This window comes from Ictalurus furcatus, chromosome 24 (assembly GCF_023375685.1).
Source record: "Ictalurus furcatus strain D&B chromosome 24, Billie_1.0, whole genome shotgun sequence".
In the NCBI taxonomy this organism is placed as follows: domain Eukaryota; kingdom Metazoa; phylum Chordata; class Actinopteri; order Siluriformes; family Ictaluridae; genus Ictalurus; species Ictalurus furcatus.
The window spans coordinates 8,487,429-8,507,447 of record NC_071278.1 but is presented as its reverse complement, the minus strand read 5'-3'; the positions used below and the strand labels follow the sequence as shown (position 1 = coordinate 8,507,447).

Sequence of the window (20,019 nt, the reverse complement as noted above, 5' to 3'; positions counted from 1 at the left end):
TGATCAAACTTGCAAGATATAATAAATACTGTATAACTACTTCAGTATTTTACTTATATAAACTAGCACACTTGTCTAATTGGTTTCCACTTTCCAGCAAGTAAATTCTCCTGCGACGGTTAAAATCGGTTAACGTTGCTAAACAAACACATCTCAGCACACACATTTACGACTGAGTAAACGATCAGGACGTGGGTGCTACTTAAAATTTGGCAGTATTGTATTTGTTGTAGCTATCACACTACTGTCATTCTTAAGAGAAAAAAATTAAGATATTGTTAAGAAAACACTTGAGAACTTCTTAAGGATTGTTCAAGAACTGCACTTAGGGAAATTCTTACAAACTTCTTAAATTATCTTAAGAACTTTCTTAACTTCCTTCTTAAGAAGATTTTCGTGAATCTGGCCCTGCAACCCTTTGTAGGATAAGCGGCACAGAAAATAGATGGATGGAAGGTTATAAAGCACTCTTGTAACTTTGCATTGCATTTCTATAAAATATTACATTATTTAAATAATTATATATATATAATTTTAAAAAACCCACAGTATTTTTCAGTTATTATCATATTATCATTATATTTATTATTATATGATTATATAACATTTTATTCTGATTATATGCTTTTAAAATATTTTGCGCTATATTTCCCACTCTTAAGCAAACCAAGTATGTGTTTATAATTTCTGTCCCCAGTCTTGCTGAAAGACGTCATTGCTCTAAATTTAGTCATAGTGGTCATGGTTAGATCATGCAAAACTCATACTAGTGAGGCATTTTTGAATAACGTTAACTTGCCTGTTTATTAGGAAAATATAGTCTCGAAGTAATCACCACTACTGCTACTACTCTACCATTGAAACAGCACTTAATTACTGAAACAGTATTTTATTGCAATTTATCAAAAACTCATTTTTCAGGCAGTTCCTGTAGGACTGTGTGCTGAGAGCGAGCTTTGAGCTCTTGTGCTTATAATTAAATAGAGATTGTTTCCTGTGGCTTTAAAACTAGCTTCCAAGTCTTCTACCATCATGTAGCAGATGGATTCGCTTTGGAGTGAGTGTCTCCGTGAAGACCCTTTAGGTGCACTTGTTATTTACTCACTCGGATGTGACGGCTCTCGACCTCCGCCACCACCCCCCACCCCCCACGCAGACACAAACATGTGTCTCGGAGTGTGTGTATGACATGCCTTGGTGTGCGTAGCCTGCGGCTGGTTGTTTCAGGTGGCTGCGGAGTGATGCTGGGTTAAGTAGAGCGTCTTTTTCCCGGTGGTATGCGGAGGCATGCTGAATAAGGTCTTGTTTGTATTCCAAGCTTCTAGCGAGGTAGGAGTAACGAGACCTGCGCAGCCTCCCTGGAGATTCTCCACTCCTCACCTCACACCCTACGCCGTCTGAGCGCAGTCTTGTTGGGTTTTTTTTCTCCCTTTACATGCGTTTCATATACACAGTGAACGACTGTGGAAGCTTGCTGCTTCCGAGATTTGTGTGTGCTATATTATAGTTCAGGGTGCGATCTGTTTTGTTAGTGCTTTGTAAATCCTGTGTGTGTGTGTGTGTGTGTGTGTGTGTATGTGAGAATGCATGAATCTGCAATGAATTTATGTGTATATTCTTGACTGTCTTGCTCTGAAGGTTTAGATTTATGTACAGTGAGTGCCCTTGGTGTCTTCTGTCAGCTGCCCACTACAAACATGAAGCCTCCTGTAGGCTGTAACTACCAAACTCGTACTTCACACACCACACAACTGTCGGGATAGAGAGGAAAACCAGGATGAATCTTATTGCTTATAATGCGTTAGCACAAGGCTGTTAATTTCTCGAATCTGATTGGTTAGAAGATGCTGATTAAGTAAGGAACAACACACAACAGAGCATACGGTCATGCGAAAATAATCCATGCCGGTGGGGGGTGTGATGCGGCACGATGCAAACAGACTATCTCCCTGAAGTCCCTGAAATTTGCCAACGATTATAACGATATGTCAGACATTTTTACAGTTTATAACCAACTGAGAGACAAGTTGGTTCCTATTCTCACGTGTGTTATAACCGTGATAAACATCATTCCCTCACCCTTTTTAAATAGCTAATAGCGTTTAGCTTACCTCACAGCCCGAGCTTGACCGTTAGCACCATGGATTTTTATAATGTTGTGGGCGGGACACTTCGGAATCTAGAGAGCATTTGATTGGACAGAAAATCTGATGAGAAGCCGAAGTGCAGAATGATGTCATCAAAGCTGTTGCTCCGTATCCGTGGTAGTGAGAGGCGGTAAATTTTGAATGCGTACATCGTATAAATGCGAATTTTGTCATTGTTTTGGAGCGCACTAGCTTATAGATAACCTTAAGGCTAACATAGTCATACTATAAGCCACAAAACTTCAATTTTGATTTCATGGGTACTTTAATGTAAATTTATCATTCATGTTACAGCTGGAACTACTTTCCGGTGTAATTCTCTTTATATCACATGTTGAGTCTTTGCACCAGAAGATGTGGATTGATTTTCTATACGAGCACGGTTCTGAAAGTAGTTTGACCTGTAACATAAACGATATGTTTATCTCATAACAGCTCATTCACATGGACTTGTATTGAGGACACTCTATATAACCTGATGATCGCTGGGGTTATTCAACAAAGGAAGCGGTTTACTCCGCTTTCTCTTAGGAGACATTTAGGCTACATTTATGGAAGGAGTCTCGATTGTCAGCGCTTTGTAACAGTAAAAGTTTATTTGCCAAAGGAGACTCTCTAGGACTGAGAAGTTTGCACTTTCCGGTTTGTCAGTAAGATGACGAGCTGCTTTTTAAAATTGTATTCTTATTATTTATAGACTGCTATGACGTAAGCAATAACAGGAACTATCTTGTTTCACGGAAGTTAAATATAATAATAAATGGTGAAAAAGCATAAAGTGTTGATTATTAATAAATTAAAAATGGCAATCTTTGGCAAATTGCCATGGTGTGAGAATGTGTGAGAATAAAGCACTTCAGGATGTGATGTTATCTGACAGTAAGCCAGTCCCCAGGTTTATATGAATGCACTCATTCTAATGCGTTTCTGCGTGTGATTCGACTCCAAAGTTGATTATATTCCAGTAAATGTATGATTTATTCCTCTTATTCCACAGCAGTTTGCCAACGATTACAGTTTTACTTGATGTCGTATTGCTCTGATTCCACCTTTTTTTTTTTTTCCTGCCTCTAGTACTTTTCCAAACATGTTTGAGCCTAAACTGTTGCCTTTGTAACTATGGCACAGCTTTAAAGAAGTCACCTGTCACCTCTTTTAGTACTTTCTCTTTCAGTTGAGGAAGACGGGCAGGTGGGTGACTCGTGCTGTGCCCAACTTTCCATTTCCTGTGTGATGTCATGTGGACAGGGCAAGTCACACTGGTGTGATTCAGCGGGCCGCACGCTGCCCACTCCACCCCTGTCCCGTAAAATGGCAGTATTCAGTGAGTGCACTAGAGCATAGCTAAAGGGGTTTTCATTTTCAAAAGCTCTAATTACTGCCACTCAGTACCGGTATTGGCATGGATATTGCTTCAGAGACTTTTCCGTGTTTTTTCTTCATCCCCCTGCCAATTAGATCCGTGTTTTGATGCAGCACTTGGTGTTTTTTTTTTTTTTTCGTGGAGTGTCTTCGATCGCATGCACCAAGAAATGATAGTGTTGATAGGTTGTTAGCATCACCCTTGCTTCAGTGCACATCCCCCCCGACGTGTGGTGTTTTAAAACAGCTGGGTGCAGCTGTTGCCCAGGTGCTTTAAACGGTTAGGTTGCTGAGCGTTGGCTGGGTTTGTGCAGTCACACTGCAAACTTGTGCCTCAGCTCCTGCCCTCGGAAACCTTAAGGGCTGATGGAAACATCGAAGAGGCAAGACGAAGAAAGATTGTGAGGAGACAGTGTGACTGACATTAAAAGAGTGTGGGTAGGAATATCTGACATTTAAAAAAAAAGAGCAAAAGGTTAGGCTGACAGCATAGCATTAATTAGCTGCATTATATCAGTGGGGCATGGTGGTTTAGTGGTTAGCATGTTTGCCTCACGCCACTGTGGTTGGGAGCTTGAATCTCTCTCTGCCCTGCATGTGCAGAGTTTGCATGTTCTCTCCGTGCCTCAGGGGTTTCCTCCGGGTACTCGGGTTTCTTCCCCAGTCCAAAGACATGCATTGTAGGCTGATTTAGAAATTTCCAAATTGTCCGTAGTGTGTGTGTGTGTGAGATTGTGCCCTGTGATGAGAGGGAGGGCACCCCGTTCAGAGTGTACCCCCGCTTGTGCCCCGAGTTCCTTGGGATAGGCTCCAGACTCTACACGAGTAGGATAAGTGGTACAGAAAATGGACGGATGAAAGCATTATGATATCAGTGGAAGGTTCTCACAAGAACAGTAAGATAAATGTGTGTGTGTGTGTGTGTGTGTGTATGTGTGTGAGAGAGAGATTATTTATCTGCTGATTATGAGTTATTGCTTGAAAAATGTCATCTCACTTTTACCACAAAAACACAAAGACCTCTGCTTTACACTATTTGGATGAGAACACAGTCTTTAATGCAGAATAAAAATAAATAGAATTTTGTCCACAAATGTAATATGAACTTGTAGCACTGCTTTCCTTTAGTTCTAACTGAAAAAAACAGTTCAATTTGAAGTAAAACTAATTTAATTTAAGTAACACCTACTTGTTAAAACCACATCCTGATTTATAAATACATGTAATAGATGTACAGGCCATCATTCATTTCACAGTTCCACTCATTTTAATGATATGCCTTTAGCAAAGTACAGGGTGTGTGAAAAGTCAGCAAAAAAAAACCCACAGAGAGTTAAACTACATACATGTGATTTTACATGTGAACGGCATTCACACGGGACGAGCGTCTAAACTTTTGCACCCTGGCAGTGTGCTTGCTTGTAATCTCATTTGTTATATGAAGTTAGGAATTGCACTGCATGTAAACCCCCCAGTTAAAGCGATGGATTACACCCGGTCTGGACTAATTACACTGCAGCCTAATTTTCATGCCTGGAAAACTCTATTAAAGAGCAGTGCAAATAAACAACAGAAACAAGATGAAGCAAATGTAAATGACACAAACTATTTTCGTAAAATATGAGTCATGTTCTCAATTCACTTCTTGTTTTTTTTTTTTTTTGAGTCATAGTCTTAATTCAGTGAACGGCTGTGTGTGTGGCGTTTCAGATTTTTTTAGTCATCTGCTCAACTAATGCGCCTTTTAATGTCTTTAATCAGTATGGACCGAAACAGTACTGTTGACCGCAAGGTCCACATCAGCTAGCTGACCAACACACACACACACTGTCTCTCCAGCCCAGTGAGCGATCAATTCCGAGTTTGGGGGTCAGGGAAAATATTTGTGTTTCTTGTCAGTGGGGTTAAGAGAGGAGGCTGAGTTATGTTGGAAGCAGGCTGTGCTTTTGTGCACGTTGCAGGAATACAGAAGCAGATATATTTTACAGAGTGATGAAAAGGGCTGCATGTAAAACCAACGACGTGCTCTATTGTACGATCTGTTTTAGGATTCCACAGGCAAACGTGAGCAGAATATAGACCTGGACTCTTTTTATGTATGTATGCATTTATTTATTTATTTCCTGTAACATTGTTGTTGAGTCTGTAAGTGATGACAGCTAGGTAGATTAGGGGAAAAAACATGTAACGAATAACTTTTATTTTTGTTACCCAGACTAAAGGAAACTGATGCGCTGATGTACAACGTGCGCATATGGGGAGCATCTGTCTATTGTCTTTGATTTACATGCATGTAAAGTGTTTTACATGACAAACAGACTGAAGCGAAGCATCTTTCCCAAAGCTGTAGCTGCCGTCAAACTCATAACCCCCCCTAGTTCGTCCCAGTAATTCCCCAGTCCTTTACAGCTGCTTAAGGACTAAGGATCATTTGACATTAAGCCTACTCTTTTCTGTTACATGCACCATTGTGCACTTGGTCACTTGTCACTTTATACAGTGTGCGATATATCTCTAATGTTTTTCTACTATGTGCAATATATACATCTCAGAACACTTATCAATAATCAAGGCATTACGTTTATGTGCAATCTTGTATGGATTTTACATTGTGCGCTGTTTGTTTATTTATTCTTAATTCTTCTTTTTTTAACTTCTTCATTTATATTCCTTTCAGAGTTTTATGTTTAAATGCTCTTGTTGCTGTCTGAGAGTTTCCAAGCTAAATTTCGTTGTATTGTATACAAGAACAATAAAATACCTTACTTTACCTGTATGTGTGTTACAGTGAGGGACTGTGTGTGAATGTATACATGTGGTAATTGCTGACAGCTGGATGAGTTTCTAGTCCAGGTGTTCTGTATAGAATACAATATACATACAGTATACATTAGTGGGCAGTGTGCGTGTGTGTGTGAGTGTGTGTTAGGGGTAGGGGATATGACAAAAATTTCTTATAAGAATTCTTTCGACATTTCGACGATACATGATACATATCACAGTGTAGGCTTGCTAACAAGCTGCCATTTTTTACACACAAAACCTCCCCTCCCCCCAAAAATGTTTGTTTCTGTTTGTAAATGTTTTTTTTGTTTGTTTTCTATATGGATTGATATCAAAACTGAAAATACTCACCAGTGACCATGCTTTAAAAAAAAAAAGTTAACACTACAAATGAGAGAATATTTTATAATAGGTAAAGTTTATTATAATTATTATTATTATTATTATTATTATTATTATTATTATTATTATCATTTACATTTTCCAGTTTTAAAGATTAAGTAAAAAATCAACAAGTTCAAGGGGGCATGGTGGCTTAGTGGTTGCCTCACACTTTCAGGGTTGGGGGTTCAAATCCTGTGTGTGTGACGTTTTCATGTTCTCCCCGTGCTTTGGGGTTTCCTCGGGGTACTCCAGTTTCCTCCCCCAGTCTAAAGACATGCATTGTACGCTGATTGGCATTTCCAAATTGTCCATGGTGTGTGAAGTATGTGCGATTGTGCTGTGTGATGGGTTGGCACCTCATGCAGGGTGTCTCCCGCCTCGTGCCCCGAGTTCCCTTTAATAGGTTCCAGGCTCCCCTGCGCCCCTGTGTAGGGTAAGCGGTATGGAGGATGGATGCATGGATATTAACATCCAAGATATCACGATATCTACAATATGTCAGAAAAGCCTATTGTAATGTAACTCATCACAGTATTGATATTATATCATTATATCATCACATCTATCGTGTGTGTGTGTGCATATGTAAGCTGGTGTGTTTCACATTGTGAACAGTGTAATAGAGATTGGAGGTGCAGCCAGTGTCTGTGTACACCTTGCTGTTGGGCGTAGGGAGCTGGGAGCCAAAGCGTTTGATGTGCCGCTGCCACTCAGCGTCTTAGCAGAACCAATTTTCACTGTGCATGCTGGGAAGGGTGGGCAGCAGCACTGATGAAAAGCAGTTTTCCTGCCTGTCCCTTATTTAATACTGAGCTGAGATGACGTGCTGGGGCCGTTCAGCTCCCTCTCTTTCCATCCCCGCCCTTCTCACTCTCTCTTTGACTGTAAAAGCCCGATTCCTGAATAACAGATCTCAGTCGTTGTCCAGTCAAGCTCAATCACATCAGTCACATCTACATTATAAGGAACACCTCCCCTTCTCTCGCTCTCTCTCTGTCTCTCTCTGCTTGTCTGAGTGAAGCATCTTTCAGGCCTGTTGCTGACTGGCCAGCACTAGAAGTGTAGACCTGGCCTGCTTCTCTCTATATTGACTATCTGAGGAGCTTTTAGCTGGATTGCAATACTCTCCATCTCTTTATCTGTCTTTCTTTCTCTCTCATAGCAGGCAGCTCTTGAGTCCTGCTTTCCAAGGGGCCTTTGTATTTTCTATCTGTGCTGCATCCTTTTAGCCAGATGAAATCAACTATAAGTGCATTCAGTATTTAAAACTCATCTCTGCATTTTCTCTGCTCCTTGAAAGATACATTTTGGAAATGTTTTAGGTTTATGTACCAAAATGCACTATGTCTTAGTAAAGCGGAACTTTAATCAAGCCTTAAATGTAAGCAATTTAATCTGGGACAAGTTTGCAGTGGGAAACTTGTCAGAGCCTTCTCTAGAGCCTGGGGGGTGGGGCGGGGGGGGGGGGGGACTTCTCTTTGTAAAAGCTTATAATGGTTTCATATCACAGCATAAAGCTCTTAATGTTTAATCTGTCACGCATGACCCTGCATTTTGTGATTTTTCACATCTGCACCGATCCTGAACTTCAGGCTTCCTGCCGTCATGCTTATCTACATATTCTATTAAGATGCAGCAACTAATTAATTGCACGCTGAACATATTATTGATCGGTAACTTAATCAAGATTGAGTGGACTTTTGGAAACCTTTTAAACCGTCTGAGACTCTGAAAATGTTAAATGGTAACCACTAGGCTAGTCTCTATTAGGAAGTGAAACCTAATATTTCTCAAATTTGTTTCAGCAAGGAAAGGAGTGCATTAAGGATGCGTCTCAAAAAAAAAAAAAAGACAAATAAAAAAATAACATCACTCCAGGCTGTTGGTTTGGAGAAAAAAAAAACCCCTTACATTACCTTAGCTTGAAATCATACCAGGCTCTGCTGCTGTGCTTTCAGATTCAGAACATGAAGATATTGATCAGTGGCAAAAGTCCAACCTTAGCAATGAATGATTGTAAAAATAAACAGAAGCTTTCTAAGCCAAGTTTGATTTTCTTCTTTACTTGTTTGCTGAATTTAGATGAGAATTTGGTTGCTTTGGCTTGTAATGCATGATGGGAGACAGAAAGGCGTAATATAACACAGGATTAATATTACACACTCATTTACTTAAAGTTCAGCCTGTTTATTTACTGCACATTAGTTGATAGCTTGGCACTCTTTCACTGTTCTATTGCGCTCTGTTTATTAGAAAGAAAATAGAACAACGAAACATTGTGCAGGTGAAAAGCGCTGACCGAGCGGACCATTTATAGCGCATTAAAGTAATCCAGACCTCGGTTAAAGGAGCAGGAGTCTAGATGTTTTCACTTGAGTGATGTGTTGCTTTGGTGGTGCACTGGAAACGACTTGTAGGGAGTAGGAGCGAATGATGTTTATGTGCATGCCCATGGTGAAATATGTGGAAAATGGCTGAGAATATACATTTAGCTTATTAGGAACACCTGTACACTGCACATTCATGCAGTTATCCAGTCAGCAACCAAAGTGGCAACAGTGCAGTGCACAAACTGATGCAGATACAGCTCACAAGTGTCAGTTAATGTTCATGTCAAACATCAGTTGAGGAAAAAGTGTGATCTCAGTGACTGTGAACAGCATGGCATGTTGGAGACAGGCTGGTTTGAATATTGCTGAAACAGCTGATCTCCTGGGATTTTCACACACGACAGTCTCTAGAGTTTACACAGAATGTTGCCAAAAACAAACAAACAAACAAACAAACAACTAGCGAGCGGCTGTTATACAGGTGGAATAATTTGTTCATGAGAGACGTCAGAAGAGAATGGTTCAGACCAACATGGTTTGGCTAGGGTAACCCCGATAATCACGCTTTACATCTGTGGTGAGCAGAAAAGCATCTCAAAATGCACAACATATCAAATATTGAAGCAGATGGGCTACAACAGTAGAAGAGCACATCAGTTTCCACTCTTGTCAGCCAAGAACAGGAATCTGAGGCTATAGTGGGCACAGATTCACAGAAACTCATCCCATTCTGATGTTTGATGTGAACATTAAATGAGGTGTAATGTATTAGTAATGTATTAACCTGTATTAGTGTATATACATACTTTTTATGCATCTTACTACCTTTCCCTTTCTCTTTTTCTGTCTTGTGTACAGGAGGGTTCACAGCTGCTGTCGGTGCCGCCACTGCAGCTTCACGGCAGCCGACACCACGTCCCTGCTCGACCACTTCAATTCAGTCCATTGCCAGGACTCAGGCGAGCCGGGCTCCGCCCCTGCCAATGGCTGCTCTGCCCCCTCCACTCTCCGCATTAAAGAGGAGAGCAAAAGCGATCTGAAGCTCTACAGCCTGGTGCCTCCAGAGGCCAGACCGGCTGAGGCTGTCAAGACTGAAGCCCCCGATGAGAAAGAGAAGGAGAAGTCCTGGCCTGAGGCCCGAGGAGGGTCAGAGCAGCAAATCCAGGGCATGCTCTGGGTGCCCAAGGAGCGAGTGGGAGAGGTGCTGCGAGGAAGCCCTGCACCGTTCCCTCACGTTACACTAGGGTTGCTAAGCTCCACCTCAGTCCCACAGGAGCAGCATCAGAAAGGTGCAGCTGTACTCAGAGACTCGCCAGGCCTGGTGTTCAGCCTCAGTGCAGATGCTAAGGGCTACCTGCAGGGGACGCCAGCAGGCACAGCAGCGGAGAAGCCAGGACAGCAGTACCCCAGCTCAACAGAAGGCAAGAGTGCCAAGGAAGAGTCACAATCACTCCTGCGGGTAAGGTCCTCTACACTCTCCATCTGCCCATCTGTTTATCTCCTCCTTTTGATCCAAATTCTTTCCCTGAATAATTGTATGATTATCCATTTTCTCCAAACATTTGATTGGTTTAACCCCACTGACAATGTGTGCATGTTCTTGTGTACACAATGCCTGGCTGTTCCGGTAAGATTACGGGACGCAGCCAATAACAACGGCAATCAGTTATTTCTCTCCAGAGCTCACCTTGAGTTGGGTATTTTGTTTATCAAGCTTAGATATTCTATCTGTCTATCTCCCTCTCTTTCTCTTACCGTGTGTGTGAGTTTGTTCCTGCTTGGTTTTCAATGAGGTCAGTTGTTTGTGCAGGCTCTTTGCTGCTCCCTGTTGCCTAGGGCATAGGGTTCTCTTAATTGAAAGAGGTACGAAGAGTGCAGTAAACATGCCAATAAAGACGCTGCACAAACACAAGAATAGACGCAAACATCAGCATACATCCCGGCCCTTACAAAAGAACACGGCGAGCTGCTTAGGCATGGTGCATTTGATTTGTGGACTGCTTGCCCTTGTTACAAACTAGATAGCACACGATGCACTCACTCACCAACAAGGAAACATGTCGTCTTTTGATCATCGGCTTCCTGTCGCCAGCCATGCGCCATTGTATCCTCCCCATACAATGTAAAGCGCTGTGAGTGCCTAGAAAAGCGCTATATAAATCTAAGCAGTTATTATTATTATTATTATTATTATTATTACTGCTTGAATTTCTATACTCTCACCATGCTGGAGACAATTTCATCTAAGGTTGCCTTCATGAGTCACAATGTAATTGCCACGACCTATTTTACTGGGATTTCATTTCCAGGTAGCCCACGACTGACTACACCTTCACGTACAACTCACTTTTAATTAAACAGGATACTTAGAACACCAAGAAAACAAAATATGGCAACAGCTGCCCAATTAGCGAAGAGGTTGCACTATGATGTTTGTTAGATGTCTGGCGGAGCTACGGTACATCTGAATAAAACCACGATAAATAAATATATCTATATATGGTAAATATATCTGTTAGCCAGTGTGTTATACATGCATGTGTTGTTCTGCAGACTTAGCGGCGGCTGTACGAACGGGGCGATATTGTTTCTCCGTCACACTGATTACGGCCTCATGAAGTCAGGTTTGGTGTGTTTTATAAATACTTCTGCTGCTGTGTGTTATTTAACGGAAACAGTGTAGCAGGGTTGTATGTGGAGCCCGCTACCTGTTGAAGATGAGCCCCAAGGTGACGGTAGACACACACTACCTTAAAGCAATGGTTAGTGAAGACGGGTTTCACAAAGCCTTCTGTGCAACTGGCCCTTGGTCTAATTCTCAACTGAAAAACACGTGGTGTGTATGACTAACTGCCTGACCCTCCTGTTCCTCTTAAATTGCCTTCCGTCAAGAGAAGAACACCCATCGCTTCCCCTGTCCAGCTCCAACACTTCCCCGTGTTTTAATCAGACTCTCTAATACAGAGCCTTTAGTAATGGCGTCGCTGTTTGGCTTCCCACTTTCTCCACTTTAGAATCCATTGTCCGCTGATAAAATGGCTTGGCTCAAAACGAAGGGCAATTTGTTGAGAAAAGGCGGGCGGGCAACCAGCCCCAAAAGGGAAGATCAGTCACTTTATAGTGTATTTCTTGAGCAATCTTTTTAGTGTTCTGTCTACCTAAAAGGCAAATAAATTAAGTAGGATAATCATTTATTTTCCAATGCTCAAATAATAATTAGCACCTAAAGCTAAATTTTTTGTTTAGTTTCATTATATATGTTGTCTATGGCCATGTTATAACCCAGGCTATAGCATATCTGTTGATCCCCCTTAAAATCCTTGGACCCGCTGACATTCCTCACTCTTGTAACTGCATAGCTTTCCATTGTAGTTACTTAATCACAGAAGTTGCTTAATAATATTCTTACGATAAATAAGTACTAGAGAATAGGCTGAGAGTTTACTGGCTTAAGATGGATACTTTGAATGCCTGGTTATAATTAAGTATGACAATGCCCTGCACTATTAAGTGGTGAATTTAATTCAAAGCGAGTCTGGTGAGTAAAACACAGATTGTGGTGCTTCATGTGAACAATTCCAGTGAACTCCCGTTTGCAGAGGTGTCTGTGGTTAAACTGTGCTTTACCTGTGTACAAATTGGTAAACACATAAACAAGGAAATGAAAAAAAAAAAACGAACTCCCCATAATTAGTCAGCTCTGTGACTTTGAGTTGCCCTACTGCTGCATGTCTGCCCAGATGCTTCCGGAAGAGCGAGGCTTGGGTGTGGTGCTCTCTGTGGTTAAGTCATTAGCTGAGGCGTGTCACTGAGAAGTATGAAACATTGGAGTACGGGTGGAGGCTGTGCTCCAGCTTTCAGGAAACGTTGAATCAGATTTTTGAAATTCTTTTTTTTGTGCCAGCATGGGCTTAACGGGACTCAGAAGAGCTTTAAGATCCATCACAATATTTTTTAAGTTACCATGACTTAACGCGTGAGTCACCATTACACTTTATAATAGCAGGGAGGGGCCCTGCATCGAAGAAACCGGAAGAACCTGGTTCTGGAGCCAGGACTCGGAGAAGCATTGCAGGCGTGAGATGAGAACGTCTGTGTTGAACTCATCCAGGGATTAAATTGTAACGAGCAAGCAGATAAGAGATACTATGATGAGGCTTAGCTGTGTCTGCATTCAAAGGAAAATGGTGGTGGTTGAAAGAGATTTGGAATAACGTCTTGAACTTTGGATAAAGACTGGTGTAATGAAAAAATAAGATGGCATGAAGCATTGGTTGGGGCTTTTGAATTTTTCCAGGCAGACACCCTCAAGATCTAACTTTCCACACTGAACATTTGTTCTCTATTTATTCATGGGCTTTTTGAAAATAATTTCTCACAAACTCACAAGTTCATCCTGGATATCAGCCCTGGCTAGGGCACAATGAGTAACCAGAACCATCATGCGTCTTCTGGTTTAGAGGACCAAACACAAGAAAGACGGCCTAATTTATTTATTCATCCCTGAAGGACTCTTCATTAGAAAACAGCCTGTTGGCTTTTAATTATGTTTGGTAATGCCAGTGCTCATTGTTGTTTGCTCGTTCTGCTTCTCGCTCCCTATCTCAGTGGTAGTGTGGGCACTGATCAAATGTTTAATTTGTTTCTGCATGATAAAATGAAGTTGTTGTATCCATATTGCACATCATTGATTCCGTTACTCCTCCAGATGTCCTCTCTCCTTTTTTTTCCCCTTTTCCCTGAGTTTCTCTGAGGAAGGTGATGTGTTTAGATTGAATCGTTTCTTCTCTTGCTCTGTGCTCCCCTATTAGAAATGTAAACATTTTATGATCGCTCCAGCCACCAGGCTACTTCAAAACAACCATTAAGTTTCATATTCCTTAATTCACAGCTTTTTCATATTGCAAAAGAGGGTTACGGAAACAGTTTTCAGATTACTGGGCATCACAGTGTGGCAATATCAGAACTTCCTCTAGAAAGTACTGGAATTATTTACTTTGATTTCGAGGTAGGAATTTCCTTTAAATGGTGAATCAGTGAGCCGGTTGTCATAGCAACCAGGCAGCAAGACTTACTGACTGTGCAGTGATATCTGACTTGATCATTTCCGCAATTACAGTGTACAGGATGAAATACTTTGCCTGCTGTTCATACCTAACCCTAACTCGATCCCTAACCCTAACCCATATAGCAGAATAGTTGTCTGCCAGTTTAATTGTCCTCTAAAACAAAAGGCAGGTGTTTATTGCATCCATGATTAGCATTTTATTTCACTTCTCACTGCATTAAAGAATTTGTAATGATAAAGGTATTGTAATTTAAACAATTAAAAAGCTCTACTAAAGCTCTGTAGACAGCGCATCGGTTTCTCTCTGGCTGTGCGTGCAGCCCACGTAAACATACAGGTGAAGCTCAAAAAGTTTGAATATCGTGGAAAAGTTCATTTTTTTCCCGTAATTTAATTCAAAAAGTGGAACTTTCATATATTGTAGATTCATTACACATCAAGTGAAATATCTCAAGTCTTTTCTTGTTTTAATCTCGATGATTACGGCTTACAGCTCATGGAAATCAAAAATCCAGTATCTCAAAGTATTAGAATAAAGAATTTATAATACAGAAATGTTGACCTTCTGAAAAGTATGTTAATTTATGCACTGATACTCGGTCAGGGTTTTAATCCTTTTGCAGGAATTACTGCATCAATGCGGCGTGGCATGGAGGCGATCAGCCTGTGGCACTGCTGAGGTGTTCTGGAAGCCCAGGTTACTTTGATAGTGGCCTTTAGCTCGTCTGTATTGTTGGGTCTGGTGTCTCTCATAGATTCTCTATGGGGTTCGGGTCAGGCGAGTCGGCTGGACAATCAAACACAGTAATACCACAGTCAGTAAACCAGTTACTAGTAGTTTTGGCACTGTGGGCAGGTGCCGAGTCCTGCTGGAAAAGGAAATCAGCATCTCCATAAAGCTTGTCAGCAGATGGAAGCATGAAGTTCTCTAAAATCTCCTGGTAGACGCTGCATCGACTCTCGACTTGAGAAAACACAGCGGACCGACACCAGCAGATGACACGGCACCTCAAATCATCACTGATTGTGGAAACTTCACACTGGACTTCAAGCAGCTTGGATTCTGTTCCTCTCCACTCGTCCTCCAGACTCTGGGACCTTGATTTCCAAATGAAATGCAACATTTACTTTCATCTTCCCCATGATTGTGGTTGTGTACTGAACCAGACTCAGAGATTAAAGGCTCAGGAAACCTTTGCAGGTGTTTTGAGTTAATTAACTGATTAGAGCACTTCTCAGGTCGACATTTCTATATTATAAATTCTTTATTCTAATAGTTTGAGATACTGGATTTTTGATTTCCGTGAGCTGTAAGCCGTAATCGTCAAGATTAAAACAAAAAAAAAAAATCCTCGAAATATTTCACTTTATAATTATTTCACTATATAATATTTTTCACTTGATAATGAATCTAGAATATATGAAAGTTCCACTTTTTAAATTAAATTATGGAAAAAAAAGAACTTTCCTACGATATAAAATTTTTTTGAGATGTACCTGTATATGTTTATCAGCTTTACCTGTAGACTGATCCAAACTCTGATCCCTAATGATGATTTTTATTTGGATGTGATTTGCCAATTTTCACATTTTGCCTCCTTTTCTTCGACTACAGTTTGTCTCTGTCCTCCAAACAGTAAAAGCGAAACAAAAAAATGTTTGAATTAAGTTTCATGTAAACAATCATTTCTCTGCCCTTAGAGTGTGAAAATGAGGTTGGAAAAAGAGCAAAAGAAAAAAAAAATCCCCAAAGGCAACATTGTACTGAGGAACTGCATTTAGCTTTTCAATTTCAAAAGCTTATTTTTTCTCTTTGTCTCAATAGCACTCTACTGTAAGTCAATCATATACAGAGGTTAAATATGCTGCAGTAAAAGTGATTTCCCGTCAGCAGCAATTTGCATCAGACTATCAAATGACAAAAGATTTTCTGTCTCATAGACCTTTAAGTAAAAAAAAAAAAAAAAATGAAAAAGTCATGAATTTTCCATTTACTGGATCCTGGGCTGAAAGATTTCCCCAGTGAGGCGTCAGGAGCTGGCCTTCGGCCGTAAAGACTTCAGCACGGCCCGATTACAATCTGTTTGAGCCATATTGACCAAGAGTGAGTGTGCAGACATGTTTGAGGTGTAGAGCTAGCTGAGAGCTGACTCTGGGGTCCATCCCCACTCTCATATTAAGATTACTTGTCTTCATGTGTGGTGACCTCCAGTAGAGTTCTGCATTTCACAGTGCTTTTTCTCATTTAGAAGGGAATTTTTCCAGCTTGCTTTTGCTCCTGATGTAGGCCCTGGTCAAGCATGCACCATGAATGAGACTCAGTAGTCCAGATATCCCAGTGAACACAATAAGGCGCTTGTGCTGTATCGGATTACCCAGTTCTTCTCCCTTTGTCTCTTACTTTTTATATCAGCATTTCAGAGGTTGTTCAGGTGACTTTAGCTAAGCGTTTAGTTCATGTGCTTAATATGCTGCTGAGATAGACAGGAGGAACAAGAAGGAGGGACAGTGGGAGGGAGATGAACCCTGATGTGCAGCCTAATGAAGAAGTGGCTTGCTTATTAGTGTGGAGAATAGGAGAGTGACAAGTGGTGGGGCCTGAGGATTTGTGCGACAGCACAAACAAATGCATGAGAGAGGGAAGAGCCGAGTGCCTCCTCCCTGCTGAAAGAGCTTTCTGAGTGCTGTAATGAAAGCCACTGTTTGGGGAGGCAGGGATTCAGTGGTGAAAGCGGAGGGTGTAAGGCGTTCAGCTTATTCTCTGGTGGTGGCAAGGAGGAAGAAGAGGGGCAGAGGACTCTAAACAAACACAAAAACAGCAGCAGCTGTTGCTAGCAGCAGGAGAATGCTTGATTACCTAGCGGACTGCGGCTGAAACAGCATTGCACCAGGCTCTTGGGACATAAACAGTAGGTATGCAAGACACTCCAGCTGCACCAGGTCTGGTCTTGCTCTCCCACTCTGGTAATTGGTCAACTTTGGATTCTACAGGGTGACAAACTCACTGATTGGCTACCGTGGCATTGGGCCTGTGTGCTGAACCCAGACTAGTGTGTAGGTAAACTCAGGGGGTTGTGAGTGAATGCCCAGGTAGGAGTGCCCAGCTATGCTGCAAACAGATGGTGGTTTTTTGGATGGTCTGTGCACAGGCAACCCAGCACTTCCCACCTCCTTCACCTCATTTTACTGTTTTGCAAGCTCAGGAGTTGGTGCTTCTGCCAGCTCCCATACCCTGCCAGGAAGAAGGAGGGATGTTCTGCCCACTGCAGGCCCCAGGCACAGAACATATCAACAGTCCTGAGAGCCTGTGCTCCTGTTCCTCTGCAGATGAGAGGGAATAGCTCGCCTGATGTCATCATCTCTTGCTGATCCCCATAACACCAATTAATTTCCCTCAGTCTGCTCTCCAGCACCTGGGCTTCTATCTAGAGATGAGCAACAACTATAAACTTTTGCACAGAACTCAGAAAATCAGCAGTTTAGCATTTAAAAAAAAAAAGGCCTTACACATTGACATGAACAGTTATCTACAGCATAAGAGAGACATTACAGGATTAGCAAGAAACAATAAGATGCTAAAACTGTGGTAATAATAACTGAAAAACATATACAGGTGCAAAATCTTAAAAAAATGTGAATATCGTGGAAAAGTTCATTTTTTTTTCTTCCGTAATTTAATTCAAAAAGTGGAGCTTTCATATATTCTAGATTCATTACACATCAAGTGAAATATTTCAAGCTATTTTTTTGTTTTAATCTCCATGATTATGACTTATAGCTCATGGAAATCAAAAATCCAGTATCTCAAAATATTCAAATAAAGAATTTATAATAAAGACCTGAGAAGAGCTCTAATCACATAATTAACTCAAAACACCTGCAAAGAATGATGGTGTCCTCGAACTGGCATCCGATCCAAGGTACGTTCACGTCTTGTGTCCAATGTTCTCAACGACCCTGACACAGATAAAGCAGTCGTTGAAGATGAATGAATGAATGTCAAGAAAGCTACACACAAATGAAAGCATACAAAGCTTAAATTTTTTGGGTTTTTTTTGCACACAGTGAATACTTCATATACAAATCCCTTTCTTTTTTGTTTTGTTTCTTACAGTTTCAGTTTCGGTAATGGACATACCGACTGATACCTGGAGATTATTGTCTGCCGTTTTTGTGCAAGCCAGCAATAAAAATGTGTAGATTTCTTTAGATTACTCTGAATGCTTTGCTGAACAATTTTCCACAGAGCTGTATTGTATTTATCTATTATAATCCTAATGCATGTAATATCCCTAACTGGAAGACTCAGTACATTCATAAAGGTCCTGATTTTGAAGGTGAGGGTAAAAATCATTGGTGCAAAAAAGAGAGGAGCTGTATTAGAGGGGAAATTCTTTTTACCTTGGCCTGAAATCAAATCCGTTATCTTTGCCATCGTTATTTTGTCCACTCGCTGCATCAAGTGACATTTTGTAACAACTGCTTTGATAGACTACAATGCATTTTTTTGTAACTATAAAGTATTCAATTATCTGTACAATAATTTTTTTCCCGTCTCTGAATGTTATATTCTCTGTAGAGAAGTCTTCTATGCTTGTTTGCTCCTCTGCTCTCTCTCTCTACCCCTGTTTTTGCCTACGGAGGAATTTGGCACAAATGGATTTCCTCCCTATTAAAGATAGGGCCATGTTGCCAAGTACAAATATAGCATTTTGCTGATCGTTGCTGTTTGCCATCGAGATTTACCGATTCCGTTCTCAAACGCTTTGGACCTTCGATTCCATCTGTTCAGTTCAGAGAGTTTTACCTGCGTCTCTCCTCTAGCCGTTTTCCTGATTGGCTCATGGACAGACCAACTCCAGAGCAGGAAGTCAGAGCAGATGTTTGTAAGCTTTGTTCAAGGTCTGTCCATTTAAAGCACAAGCCACAGGATACAGGGTGGATCTCTGAGCCTGACTTGGCACACAGTGTTTTGTAACACTAGTGTTTTATAATACTTTATTGTGGTCCACTGACCAGGGAGACATGAAATAGAAGGTTTTGATGAATTGAGTGGCCTCAGTGGTTATACTGTTTTGCAGCACTTGGCACGTATGTTGGTCAGCTGGCCTTTGAGTGAGTGTACTTCACTAACAGAAAAAAAAAAACTTGGATAACAATTTTTGTGATAACAGTTGAGGGTTTCTATAAATGAGTTAGCAGTAACTGCCTATCTTAGCCTGAAACCCATTACTTTGACTTTTTTGTAGCTGGATCAGCAGCGAGAGGGGCACGTAGGTGCTGATGTGCTCTGTGGTCTGAACCAGGGACTGGCTGGTGTTCAGTGAAATACAGTAAGCTCCAGAATTATTGGCACCCTTGGAAAGAAAAGAGAATATCAAACAATATACTTTTAACAAAACCATGTGTCATACTTATTGGCGTCTTTGCATTTAGTACTTTGTTCAACCTCCTTTACAAATATAATATAGACTCGGAGAGTCCTCTGAGTCCTAGAGAATGCAAAGCAAGGAATCTGAGAGCACCCCTTAATATAGAATATCTCCAGTTTCCTAGGTTCCTCTCTTTGTTCTGCTCTTCAGCTCACCCCACAGGTTTTCAGTGGTGTTTAGATCAGGGGACTGGGATGGGCACGTCAAAAGTTTGACCCATTTCTGTATGGATTTTGACGTATGGATCACAGTCCTGCTGGAAGATCCAACCCAGTTTTATCCTCTTGTAAAGGCAGCCAGATTTCTATTTAAAATCTCCTGGTACTTCCTGGAGTTCTTGATGCTATGTATCCTAACAAGGTTCCCAGGGACTCTAAAGGAAAAACAGGAAAAACGAAACTTTTCTGTATAACCATTCTTCTTTTTACGCCAAACCCTCCTCGAGTGTTTGTTGCCAAAAAGCTCTATTTCTGTCTCATCTGACCATAGAACCTGATTCCAGTCAAAGTTCC

At 41.1% G+C, this 20,019-nt stretch overlaps 1 protein-coding gene across 1 annotated transcript in view; it reads left to right on the top strand.

Annotated features, from left to right (window-relative positions):
- Positions 1-20,019, top strand: part of trps1 (trichorhinophalangeal syndrome I) — a 106,571-nt gene that overhangs the window by 31,482 nt on the left and 55,070 nt on the right. Inside the window, exon 4 of the mRNA XM_053613517.1 lies at positions 9,866-10,466. Within this exon, the coding sequence (XP_053469492.1) occupies positions 9,866-10,466 (601 nt within the window). The remainder of the gene's footprint in view (positions 1-9,865; positions 10,467-20,019) is intronic.